Source organism: Chrysemys picta, chromosome 2, assembly GCF_011386835.1.
Source record: "Chrysemys picta bellii isolate R12L10 chromosome 2, ASM1138683v2, whole genome shotgun sequence".
Classification (NCBI taxonomy): Eukaryota; Metazoa; Chordata; order Testudines; family Emydidae; genus Chrysemys; species Chrysemys picta.
The window spans coordinates 34,226,731-34,238,769 of record NC_088792.1 but is presented as its reverse complement, the minus strand read 5'-3'; the positions used below and the strand labels follow the sequence as shown (position 1 = coordinate 34,238,769).

Sequence of the window (12,039 nt, the reverse complement as noted above, 5' to 3'; positions counted from 1 at the left end):
AACTTGTCAGAGCTTTACAAAACCAACAGATAAGTAGTACACATACTCAAACATCTTATCAGTAAAAGTTAGCTTCATAATGTTTTATTGTGTTCACCTAAATAACGCAGTTGCTAAAAACCTCTAGACCTATTGCTAATTAATCCTGTACCGCCCGGGTACCACTAGTCTTACATTCGCTGTCCAGTGTCTGACCCTCTTCACAACCAGGCTGGTGGGAACACGATCTTGGTATAATGCAGCTGGGCAGTGAAGAGATTAAAGCAGGGACGGAGGAAAACTGGAAATACTCCATCTGGCCCCAGGTACAGTTGCACTGGGTCAGGAGATGAAGTTCCCGCAACAGAACAATAACTTCCAGTTACCATATAAACCAAGTAATGACAATTTTCACTATTGAAAAAATACTCAGTTATCCCAGGAGATTTTAGCTGTTTGGAAACTGCTCTATAGAACATTTTCCACCAGGTATTCAGATCAACCCCTCCTCCCCCCAAACCTCGCCCCCCCGCCCCCCAAAACACCCCACCACTTTTCAGGAGTCAATATCAATTCTGTATGTAATAATATAGTAGGGCTAGACATTGCTCAATAAACTGCATAAGGGCAACATATAGTTGCAAAGTCCAAGGAGTAGCCCTAGGGAAGAATTATGACCATAAGGAATCACAGCTCCCTTCCTGCTTCCCCCTTTGCCCACCAGGGGGGAGTGGGATGCAGAAGAGGGAAGGATGAAAGGAAGTAATTAATCCAGAACCCATTACTGAATGTAACATATTCTTTCTTGGCTAATATGTCAGGGGGAGAGGTCAAGGTTCTCCCCTCCCCTCACTACCCACCTCCCCAGGGATAGGTGTGTGGCAAGAGTATCAGGTATACAGTCCCTTCTCTCCACTCATGCCCATGCCCAAGGTCTAGCAAGATCAGCCATGCAGGGAGGTGAGGAGTTTCTGTCTTACAAAGGATTGCCCAGCAAGGCTACACAAAGAGTCTGTTACAGTCTGTCCAGCCATTCCCTTCTTCTGTAGTCAAAAAGGGTATTCAGCTATGTTAATGTGGCTGTTAGATTCATACTAGTGCAGTAACAGGCAACATGTTATACATGGGAAAATATGTTTTTTCCCCAGAAATCCTATTAAGACCATCACAATGAGTTTAGCTAGTTAAAACTAAAAAGCAGAGGCCCTAAGACTAATGAGATATTGTCTAAGTACTGGGATGGGTGCACGTAATCAATATGTAATGCTAGCATATTCACCAGGAGAATGGGATGCCACATAGTGGCAAATATAATTGTGAAGGCGCATGCTAAGACTTAAGAGTCCTTCAGCAGAGCCCTGACCTGGAAGGTAAAATAAAAAGGCTAGAGGCTCAATGTGACAGCATCACAGGAACCACACTGCATAGACATTGCAGTCTGGGAGGAAAGGGTTTGGAACAGAAAGGCAGCAAGCCAGAAGTCCTCGTTGTAAGACAAATGCAGGAAAAACTGAATCCTGTCGGTTATGTCCTATCCAAACACCCAAAAAGTGCCAAGTTCAGAATGATAACTCAACCATTACATGGGTATATAGTAATCCACTTAACTCTAGTAACCACTCAGCAAGAGGAACAAGATAATTGCATACGTATACATCATTAAGTGGGAAAGACAGTTTTCATTAATGGTATTCTGGAGAATACCAGCAGTCACTGTTTAGTGGGTGAACATGCTAACAAAAATTCAATAAATTTTACCAAACTTATCTGTAATGGGGTAGCACTCAGAGGTCCCAATCAAGAAGCAGTAACCCATCAAAGAAAACAAGCTGAATTTGTGCAGAGCTGACAGAATTTATCAGCGTAGACAGCCATTGTAACCCATTGTAAAACAGCGTGTCTCTTTCTTCCCCCTCTAGATGCTATACCACGAGTACAGGTTTATCACCTCACTCTTGCAGCCAAGCTTTACCAGACTCATTAGCCTCCATACTTGACCTAGCCACTGCAGCAGGACAAACAACTACACTGACAGAAAAGGTTACATCTTTGTAACTCCTTATGAAAGGTGATGATTTAGTTTCTTAAAATAATACAATTGGGACCAGAGAACAGCCTTTAGACTCAGTCCATTAAGGCCTCAATGTTGAAAAATATGCACAGTCTACCGCTACCTGAAAATATACAGTAAAGTATAGGCGTGGATAATGAGGAACTGGCATTTTTTTGAATGGCAGGCTGAGTGAAACATGCTAAGAAAGTTTAGGCATTGTCTATCACAGGGATAGGCAACCTTTCAGAAGTGGTGTGCCGAGTCTTCATTTATTCACTCTAATTTAAGGTTTCGCGTGCCGGTAATACATGTTAACGTTTTTTAGAAGGTCTCTCTCTATAAGTCTATATTATATAACTAAACTATTGTTGTATGTAAAGTAAACAATGTTTTCAAAATGTTTAAGAAGCTTCCTTTAAAATTAAATTAAAATGCTGATCTTACGCCGCCAGCCTGCTCAGCCCACTTCCAGCCTGGGGTTCTGTTCACCTACGCCTGCAGCGGGCTGAGCGAGGCGACTTGAGGTCAGGGCAGAGGGCTGGGGTGTGTGGGGAGGTGCAGGGCAGAGGGCTGGATGTTGGGGGGAGGTGCAGGGCAGAAGGCTGGGGGAAGTGCAGGGCAGAGGGCTGGGGAGGATGTGGGGGTGCAGGGCACAAGGCTGGGTGTGGGTGTGTGTGTGGAGGTGCAGGGCAGAAGGCTGGGTGTGTGTGTGGGAAGGATCAGGGCAGAGGGCTGGGGTGTGTGTGGAGGTGCAGGGCACAAGGCTGGGTGTGTGGGGAGGTGTGGAGGTGCTAGGCAGAAGGCTGGGGGAAATGCAGGGCAGAGGGCTGGGGAGAGTGTGGGGGTGCAGGGCACAAGGCTGGGTGTGGGTGTGTGTGTGGAGGTGCAGGGCAGAAGGCTGGGTGTGTGTATGGGAAGGATCAGGGCAGAGGGCTGGGGTGTGTGTGGAGGTGCAGGGCACAAGGCTGGGTGTGTGTGGAGGTGCAGGGCAGAGGGCTGGGGGGTGTGTGGAGGTGCAGGGCAGAGGGCTGGGGGGGGTGTGGAGGTGCAGGGCAGAGGGCTGGGGTGTGTGGGGGGGGTGCAGGGCAGAAGGCTGGGTGTTGGGGGGAGGTCAAGGCAGAGGGCTGGGGGTGTGCAGGGGTGCAGGGCAGAAGACTGGGTGTGTGTATGGGAAGGATCAGGGCAGAGGGCTGGGGTGTGTGTGGAGGTGCAGGGCACAAGGCTGGGTGTAGGGGTGTGTGTGGAGGTGCAGGGCAGAAGGCTGGGTGTGTATGGAGAGGATCAGGGCAGAAGGCTGGGGTGTGTGTGGAGGTGCAGGGCACAAGGTTGGGTGTGTGTGGGGGTTCAGGGCAGAGGGCTGTGGGGTGTGTGGAGGTGCAGGGCACAAGGCTGGGTGTTTGGGGGTTCAGGGCAGAGGAGCTACTTCTGCTCCTTCACCACCAAAATGGCTATTGTCTGAACAGTCATTAACTCAGACACAGGAACATATACATTAGTGACTAGTGTATACCTGTTTAACTTATTTTTTCATCCCATCCCTAGTGAAAAACAAACAAGAAGCAAACTGCTAATATGGGTTACATTTGATCATAGCATACATATATTACTGTCAGCTAAAAAGTGCTGAATCCCTGCTGTAGGGCATTTTATGGAATCCTATGAGGTTTTGTAGGATAATTGGGAGAATTCTGGATGGTTTTTGAGAACTACATTAACTATATGCATCATCCGAGGTATAAAATCTTACTATTTATATATTTTACTCACACTTTTCACTTTAATTCATGTATTCTGTACCAGTCATCAATTAAAAAGCAAATTATAGTTAAGTCATAACAGTGGTTTCAACATATTTATACATTTACTAAAAGACATTTGAAGAAAAAAATGTAGTATGATTTCTTAACACTTTTTTTTGAACTGCTGTTGTAAATAACTAATTCCCCTCCATTCAAATTCTTTTGTGAATGTCAGTAACAATTACAATCTTCTGGTAATACTAACTGCCTTTCTTGCATTTTTGCTATTAATACTGAGTCCCTCCTCCTTCCTAGTATTTGAAAAAGTTGACTGAAACAGACAAAACCTTCTGGAGCCTTAGAAAATGGGTATGCGTGTGATTTGCAGGTGTAACACATCCTCACCTTGATATTTGGTTTAGACAGTAGTTTCAACAGCTCTCCGATCTCAGTGTTCAATGGCTTGCTCTGCAGCTCCTCAGCCAGCTGTGAGGGAGATTGAATTGACATAAAGAACATTAGCAAGAGCATTGTTTTACTCAGTGCCTCAGTGACAACTGAGAATCTATCCTGTTCAAGGTTATTACTTTCCAGTGTGTTCAAACAGAAGCCAGCATAAAGAAAAACAGACTATCAATCATTGCTCTTCTTTTCTGGCCCTCAGTGGACCAGATTTAAGCCAGGCCTTTCAGCTCAGTTTAACTCAAGTAATCATATCTGGCAACGGTACAGCCAGATCGCATTCTGATTTATAGCAATGAGAGCAAATCCCAGCACTTCATTTAAGTGAATGGTCCTTTGCGTGCAGACAAAGGACTGCTTGTAAAAACGACTGGATCAAACTTTGACACTGTCTATAAAAAACAGCTTCTGAATGAGGTGGTGAAATCCACACTGCTTCCAAAAACCCACAGTAGCTCTGCTGTTTAGGGCTGGGGTAGGGAAGCAAAGTGCCCCTACAGAGCAAGCAGTCTGAACCTTTTATTATGTTTACACATACATGGCAAGCAGCTTGTTAAAATGTAAAGCAGGTTAATCATACTATGGCCTATAACAGGTCACCAGCTATTCAAGCACACAAAATGTACAGAATATGTCCTAACAACAAGATCAGTAATTTATGTTTCGTAATATTACAACGTTGTGATTTGGTAAACAATAGAGCGACAGTCTAACATTTAATCCCAGAACTACTTTCCTCATGTTTCAGTTTTTCTTATCACTAAATTCTTAACTAATTTGGATTTAAGATGCATATTTTTACTACTATAGGATTTCAGACATCAGCTATTTTTCCAGGGCAGGGAAAAGCCAAAACACATTTCACATCACTGAAGCCTAGTCTAGAATTATGAAGTTTTACGCAGTACCTCATCCAAAATGATTTCATATAATCACTTTTTAATGTTAAATCAATACTATAAAAAAAATCTCAAAGAAAAATGGTTATTTGCAGCAAGTAATTTTATTTATCTAAATCAGAGGTGGGCAAACTACAGCCCGCAGGCCACATCCAGCCTGTGGGACCCTCCTGCCCAGCCCTTGAGCGCCTGGCCCGGGAAGCTAGCCCCCGGTCCCTCCCCTGCTGTTCCCCCTCCCCCGCAGCCTCAGCTCACTGCGACACCGGAGCAATGCTCTGGGCGGCGGGGTCCGAACTCTGGGGCAGTGCAGCTGCAGAGCCCGGCCTGACCCAATGCTCTGTGCTGTGTGGTGGCGTGGCTGGCTCCAGCCGGGTGGTGCGGCTGTAGTGCCGCCAGCCACCAGTGCTCCAGGCAGCGCGGTAAGGGGGCAGGAAGTGGGGGGGTTGGCTAGAGGGCAGAGGAGTTCGGGATAGTGGGCGGGGGTGTGGATAGGGGTCGGGACACTCAGAGGGCGGGGAACAGGGGGGCAGTCAGGAATGAGAGGAGGGATTGGATGGGTCAGCAGGGGGCAGTCAGGGGTGGGGGTTCCAGGGGCGGTCAGGGGACAGAGAGCGTGTGTGTGTGTGTGTCTGTGTGTGTGTGGATGGGGCAGGAGTCCGGGGGGAGGGCGAGGGGGGGTACTCATAAGAGTAAAAATAAACTCATAAAAACACTTAGTATTTTTGGGAGCACTGTTCCATGTTTTGGTTTTATAACACACAGGAAATACGACATTTCTTATTAATAAGAATATTTCCTTGTTTTTCTAACTATAAAACAGTTAATATCAGCAGGAAAAGAACCATTAATTCAAAATCTGTTGAAACACAATGTCTGTTAAATTGCTAATATGCATTGTTGTTGTAGCCATGTCGGTCCCACAATATTAGAGAGACAAGGTGGGTGAGGTAATGTATTTTATTGAACCAACTTCTGTTAGTGAACAAGACAAGATTTCAAGCTACACAGAGCTCTTCAGGTCTGGGAATGGTACTCAGAGTGTCACAGCTAACTACAAGATTGAACTGATAGCACATATTCTAAGGGACCATTCAAGGTGAAGAGGCCCATTAATACCTCTCTAGCCATAAGACAAAATTTAAAAAGGGGGAGGGGGTTTACAGATTGTTGTAATAAGCCATAAATGCCATGTTTTTATTAAGACCATGATTTTTAGTGTCTAGCTAGGTTATGAATTTAAGCTCCCAGGCTTGTCTTTTGAAAGTGTTATGCAGGACTCCTTTGAGGATGAGGATGGATAGGTCAGATATAGAGTGATATGAAAAACACCTGCAGGTGAACACTTTTCACAAAACAATCACTCTATATCTGACCTATCTGTCCTCATCCTCAAAGGAAATCTGAACAACACTATCAAAAGATGAGCCTGGACACTTAAATTCATAACTTTGCTAGACATTAAAAATCATGGTCTTAATAAAGACACGGCATTTATGGCTTATTACAACAATCTGTAAGCCACTAACCCCCTCTTTTTGTCCTATGGTCACAGGGGTATTAACAGGCCACTTCATCTTGAATGATTCCTTAGAATATGTGCTAACTACTTATGTTAAACTATCTGTTCAATCATGTATTTAGCTGTGATGCTTTTAGTACCTTTCCCAGACTTGAAGAAGACCTCTGTGTAACTTGAAAGCTTGTCTCACTCACCAACAGAAGTTGTCCAAAAAAAGATATTACCTCACCTACCTTGTCTCTGTTATATCGCTAACATGCTCTTAAATCCTTGAAGGCTTACTAGTTGTCAACAAGAGTGCCAAAAATTTAATGCAACTCTAATGCCCCAATTCCATGTATTTTAAAGTTATACAAAATATGTTGTGTACAAGTTAATTTACAATCCCATAAAAATGTACTGATAACATATTCACACACACAAAAAACTGGGTTCTGAGAAGTGCTTAGCTTGAATTCAGTAGAACTCCACACCTTACAGTAATGGGCCCATAATGTGAACTGTTCAAATTACACAAAAAGAATGACATAAGCACTAGAAACCCCAGGTATCAACCAAAGTCAAATCTTAAAAAATACCATTATTCAGAAATCACAGATTCACATCTCTAATGCATACACTTTTTGTAGAACATATGCTATTAATTTTTCATTACATATTTAGTAAAGCTCAATGGCCTAAATTTTCAGAACTGAACAGAGATTTGGAGTGCCTTATTTCTTGGTGCCCAAACTAGAGACATCTTAAAGGGACCTGATATTCAGAGAGCAGGTGCTCAGCACTTCTGAAATCAGGCCCATTTCAAGTGCTTTACGTTGTGCACTCAAAAGATAAGGCACTCAAACTCTAACTTGGTTTATGCTATGTGACAAGAGGTTAATAAACAGAATTTTGGGAGTACATTTTTATGACCTTTCTAGTTTGCAAAATAATTATTTGCCTAAATGCAGTTACTTCAAAGGAAACATTGTTAATGTCTGACGCCACAGTAATTTTTTTATTATATTTGATACATCACAGGATGTAGATATCCTCTTACTGAAATATGATTAAATTCTCGTAAATGGGCTTTTTCAGTAATGTTTCAAACATAGTGATAGTCTTGATTTTGTACGATAAGTTGTAATCCTAAATATGTCAACGGTTTCATGCCAAATAAACAAATGGCTTATTTAAAATGTATGGGCATTATATAAAAACAATAACTAAGCATTCAAAGAACATTTATGAAATGCAACAAGATTCAAAGCCTCCATGTTTGAAATTAATCCTAAAACATATTGCATTTATCAAAAGAAAAAAAAAACACCTGAAATCACCAATTACAACAAAGACTGATGGATTTCACTTAAACCACAGTTTAATAAACATTTCTCTCTCCATCCTACCTCAGGTTCAGTCATAGTTTATACAGGTGTGTGCAAAATTCATCTGAACCCTAGAATTAACCAAATAGCAAGAAATGACAGGTTGGATTTTTTTTTCGTTTAAAATAAAAATTATAGTAACAGGAAATTAACTACTCTATCAATGCCGACCACTTCCATAATTTATTTTTAGTTATAAAGGTAATTTGGAAAGCTCTAATATCCATAAATCACTACTATTTTGTTTTGTTTTTTTTTCAAACAGGTATTTTTTGGACAAGCCCTCCTTTCTATGTATTTCATATGCCTCATTCCTGTAGTATTATCTGTCATTTTTCTTGTCCTGTCAACAGTACAGCTATCTCATTTGTCTTTATTTTTCCAAAGCATTCCTCTTGTCTGTGACCTTCTCAAAACACTAATAGTTGACAGCTTTTCCCTCCCAGTAGAATTCCAACCTGAAATTTCTATTACGTAGTTACCAAAGCAGAACAAGAGGCTATCTTGCCATGTTTTTACAACAGGAAAGTGAATAAAAATCAAAGTAATATCAGCAATAAGCCCAGTGATGACAGCACCTTTGGAAACATTTGCAGCTTCTTATGATTTCAGCTCAGAGGATTACATTCATATGTTTGCACTATGAGGAGTTCTGCTTGCAGACAGTTTTTTGGGAGACTTGGTACCAGTGATCTCAGCAGGGGACACTTACATCATCTGCCAAGGCTGCTGCATCATGGAGTATGGGTACAGGGCTCTGTTTTTCAAAGTAATGCAGTTTCTCATGAATCTGGAAGACAATTGCACAAAAAAGATAAGTATGCTTAGTAGCAAAGCAAATATGACAACACAACCGTATTGAGTTAACTGATCTGTTGAGTGTCTGTAACTAAAGAAACATCCTTTTATAAATCTGTAGGTGGCAATACTGTAGATGCAATTCATCAACCACCTCTGTTGAAGTGCTAAAAACATGAAATCAGATGGAAAAAATGTTCAGTATGTAGACCAACCCACAGAAAAACTAAACATTTGTGATTTTCCCCTCAGTTTTCTATGCCTGTATTTCTGACATTGCTTTAAATATCTATTACATTGCTGATGAAAATACAAAGCATAAAGTGTTTATCCCTAAAATGGATATAAAACCTCCCATAAATTATAATTTATTAAGTGGAATAATAGCCTGCCACCCACATTTTGACAGACAGTTCAGTGGATTTGCTGCAGTCATTAAAATAATTCAGAAAGAAGGGCAAAGTAGTGTTAATATGAATCCCAACAGTGCAGGAAAAAGTTGTATTTCAGCAAATTAAAATACTTTGATTTTATTTTAAGTTTTTATTGAATAGTGTTGCCAAAATGTAAAAAGTTTCATAATTGTAGAATGTAACGTTCTTTGGTTTTTTCAAAAGGAGAACATACATATCATTTAAATACCTTCTCTCCACCCATAAGTGAGGCATTTTAAGTAGAATTTCCACTGCTTAATATTAAAATAGCCAAAATATTTTTGAAAAGCCTTTAAAAATAATCTTCCTATCTTTGAAAATATTTCATACATAATTCTTTTTTTAAAATTTATATTGTTCACCTATCACCATTATCTAGACACAAATAAAATAAACAAAATAAAAAGATGATGACATAAATAACCTAAATTATCATGTAACATGTAAAAACATCTAACCCACTAGAATACTGTCCCCCTCCCCCTCAGCACAAACATGGACTCCAACCAGTAGAAGCAGCTACAGAAGCAACCAAAGCAGGGACTGCTGCGCTGGTGGGAGGGGGTACAATAAGGCTCAGTCAGGGCCACTCCTCTCCCAAGCAGCCACCTCCCCCTGGACCAGACCCCACGCCTGTCCAACCCCAGAGTTGTTTCTTTTCATTTATTAATAGACCCAGATTGCGACAGGTGGAGCGCACCAGATCGAGATTCCTTTGCACCTGGGCCTGAGACCGTCCCTTTATGAGATACAGATACAGATAAACCTGTACCCCTTGACACCTCACGTAAGCGGCTATGGGCTCCATTCACTTTGTGAATACCCTCAAGGCAGACGAGAGGCCGAAGGATAGTGCTGTGAACTGGAAATGGTGCTGGCCCATCACAAAGCAGAGAAACCATCTGTGCCCCAAGAAAATGGAAATATGAAATTATGCATCCTTCAAGTCGAGGGCGGTGTACCAGTCTCCTGGATCCAAGGAGGGGATGACAAAAGTAGGGAGACCAGGCAAAACGTCAATTTCTTGAGATATTTGTTGAGGTGATGCAGCTCCAGAATGGGTCCTAGGCCCCCTTTTGCCTTTGGGATTAGGAAATATTGGGAATAGAACCCTTTCCCCCTTCACATCATGAGGGGCCTCCTCTATCGCCCCCAGTTGTAGGAGGTGTCCACCTCCTGGACGAAGAGTTGCTCATGAGAAGGGTCCATGAAGACGGTTGGGGAAGGGGCATGGGGGGAGGGGAGCAGGGGTGGAAGATGCTGGAGAACTGCAGGGTATAGCCTAATACTACTGTGTTTAGCACCTGATGTTACTTGGGCCCATGCAGCTAGGAAGTCACACAAATGGTTTGAAAACAAACAGTGGGATGGACTCAGAAGTTTAACTGGGGGATCGTCCTCATGCGCACCATCAAAATGCCTGCTGAGAGCCCCCTTGATGTCAAACAGAACCAGACTTAGCAGGCAAGGGAGATGAGGTGGGCATCTAAACTCTCTATTTCGATCTTTTTTCCTATAAGCACCCTGTTGCGGGGGTCCCCAGAATCTGAGTGGCAGCAGCAGTGGCTGCCAGAACTGCTTCCTAGTAGCTTGTGGCATATAAAGACCCAGTAAGCATAATATGGCCCGAGAGTCTCTTAGTCCGTGCAACCTTGCATAGGTCTGCTCCAAAAAGAGAGCATTCCCTTCAAACGGGAGGTCCTGAATGGACAGCTGCATCTCTTGGGAGAGCCCCAAGGACTGCAGCCACAAACTGCACCTCATGAGCACAGCAGAGGCCATTACCCTGGCTACTGAGTCCACTGCATCCCATGCCATATGGAAAGAACCCTCACCACTGCCTTTGCCCTCCTCCAAGATGGTAGAGAACTCAGCACTGAGGTCCTGGAGAAGGGAATGCTTACATTTATCAAGGGAGTACCACAAATTGAAATTGAATTTCCCCAAGAGGGCTGGGTGGTTCGACACTCGCAGTTGGAGACTGGCTGTCAAATAAACCTTTCTTCCAAAAAGGTCTCATTTTTATGCATTCTTATTTTTAGGTGTGGCACTTGCCTGACCCATCCTGTCCCTTTTGTTGGCCGCAGACACCACTAACGACCCTGGGGGCGGGTGGGTGCACAGGTATTCAAACCTCTTGGCAGGGTTGAAGTACTTCCTTTCCATGCTTTTGGACGTTGGTGGTATGGAAGACAGAGTCTGCCAATGGGCCTTGGGTATTCTCAAGACCCCCTCGTTTACCGGGAGTGCGACTTTACCCAGGGCTGCTGCAGTTAAAACATCAAAAAGGGTGTCTGTGGGCTCTGCAAACTCCTTGGCCTCCAGAACCAAGTTAGCAGCCATCCTCTTTAGTAGATCCTGATATGCTTTAAAATCATCAGAAAGGGCAGAATGGGATGGTCCTGCTATAGCTTCATCCAGGAATGAGGATGATGATGGCACCACAGGGGGGGGGGGGGCTGTGTCAGTCTCCACCACTGGGGAAGTTTCTTGCTGTGACAGTATTTGCTCCTCTGCCCCCGTGACAGAGCCCATGCCATGGTCTGAACCCGATGTCAGTGGTGCAGCCAGTTGTTTCTCTAATGTAGTCGCAGATAAACAGTGCAAGTACAACACCAGCATCATTGGGAGCCCCCACAGGTTCCAATTAGGTCAGTTGGCTGGCCAGCACCCGGGCTGCCATCCGCTTCCGGAGGGGTCAGTGGTGATGTCCGGCACCCCCCAGCAACCACTGTTTGCGTGGGGAGGGGCTGAATTCCTGTTCTGACTCCCCAGAGGAATCAGTTCTG

The 12,039-nt window shown here is 43.4% G+C and overlaps 1 protein-coding gene across 10 annotated transcripts in view; it reads right to left on the bottom strand.

Moving 5' to 3' along the window:
• Positions 1 to 12,039, bottom strand: part of MPP7 (MAGUK p55 scaffold protein 7) — a 264,560-nt gene that overhangs the window by 101,017 nt on the left and 151,504 nt on the right. For all 10 annotated transcript variants that reach the window (XR_010599110.1, XR_010599111.1, XM_065586862.1 and 7 more), the window contains 2 exons: positions 8,731 to 8,808; positions 4,177 to 4,257 (listed from right to left, as the gene is read on the bottom strand). Coding sequence is in view for 8 of the 10 variants with exons in the window: in XM_065586862.1 (XP_065442934.1) it covers positions 4,177 to 4,257; positions 8,731 to 8,808 (159 nt within the window). In the remaining 2 variants the exon portion in view is untranslated. The remainder of the gene's footprint in view (positions 1 to 4,176; positions 4,258 to 8,730; positions 8,809 to 12,039) is intronic.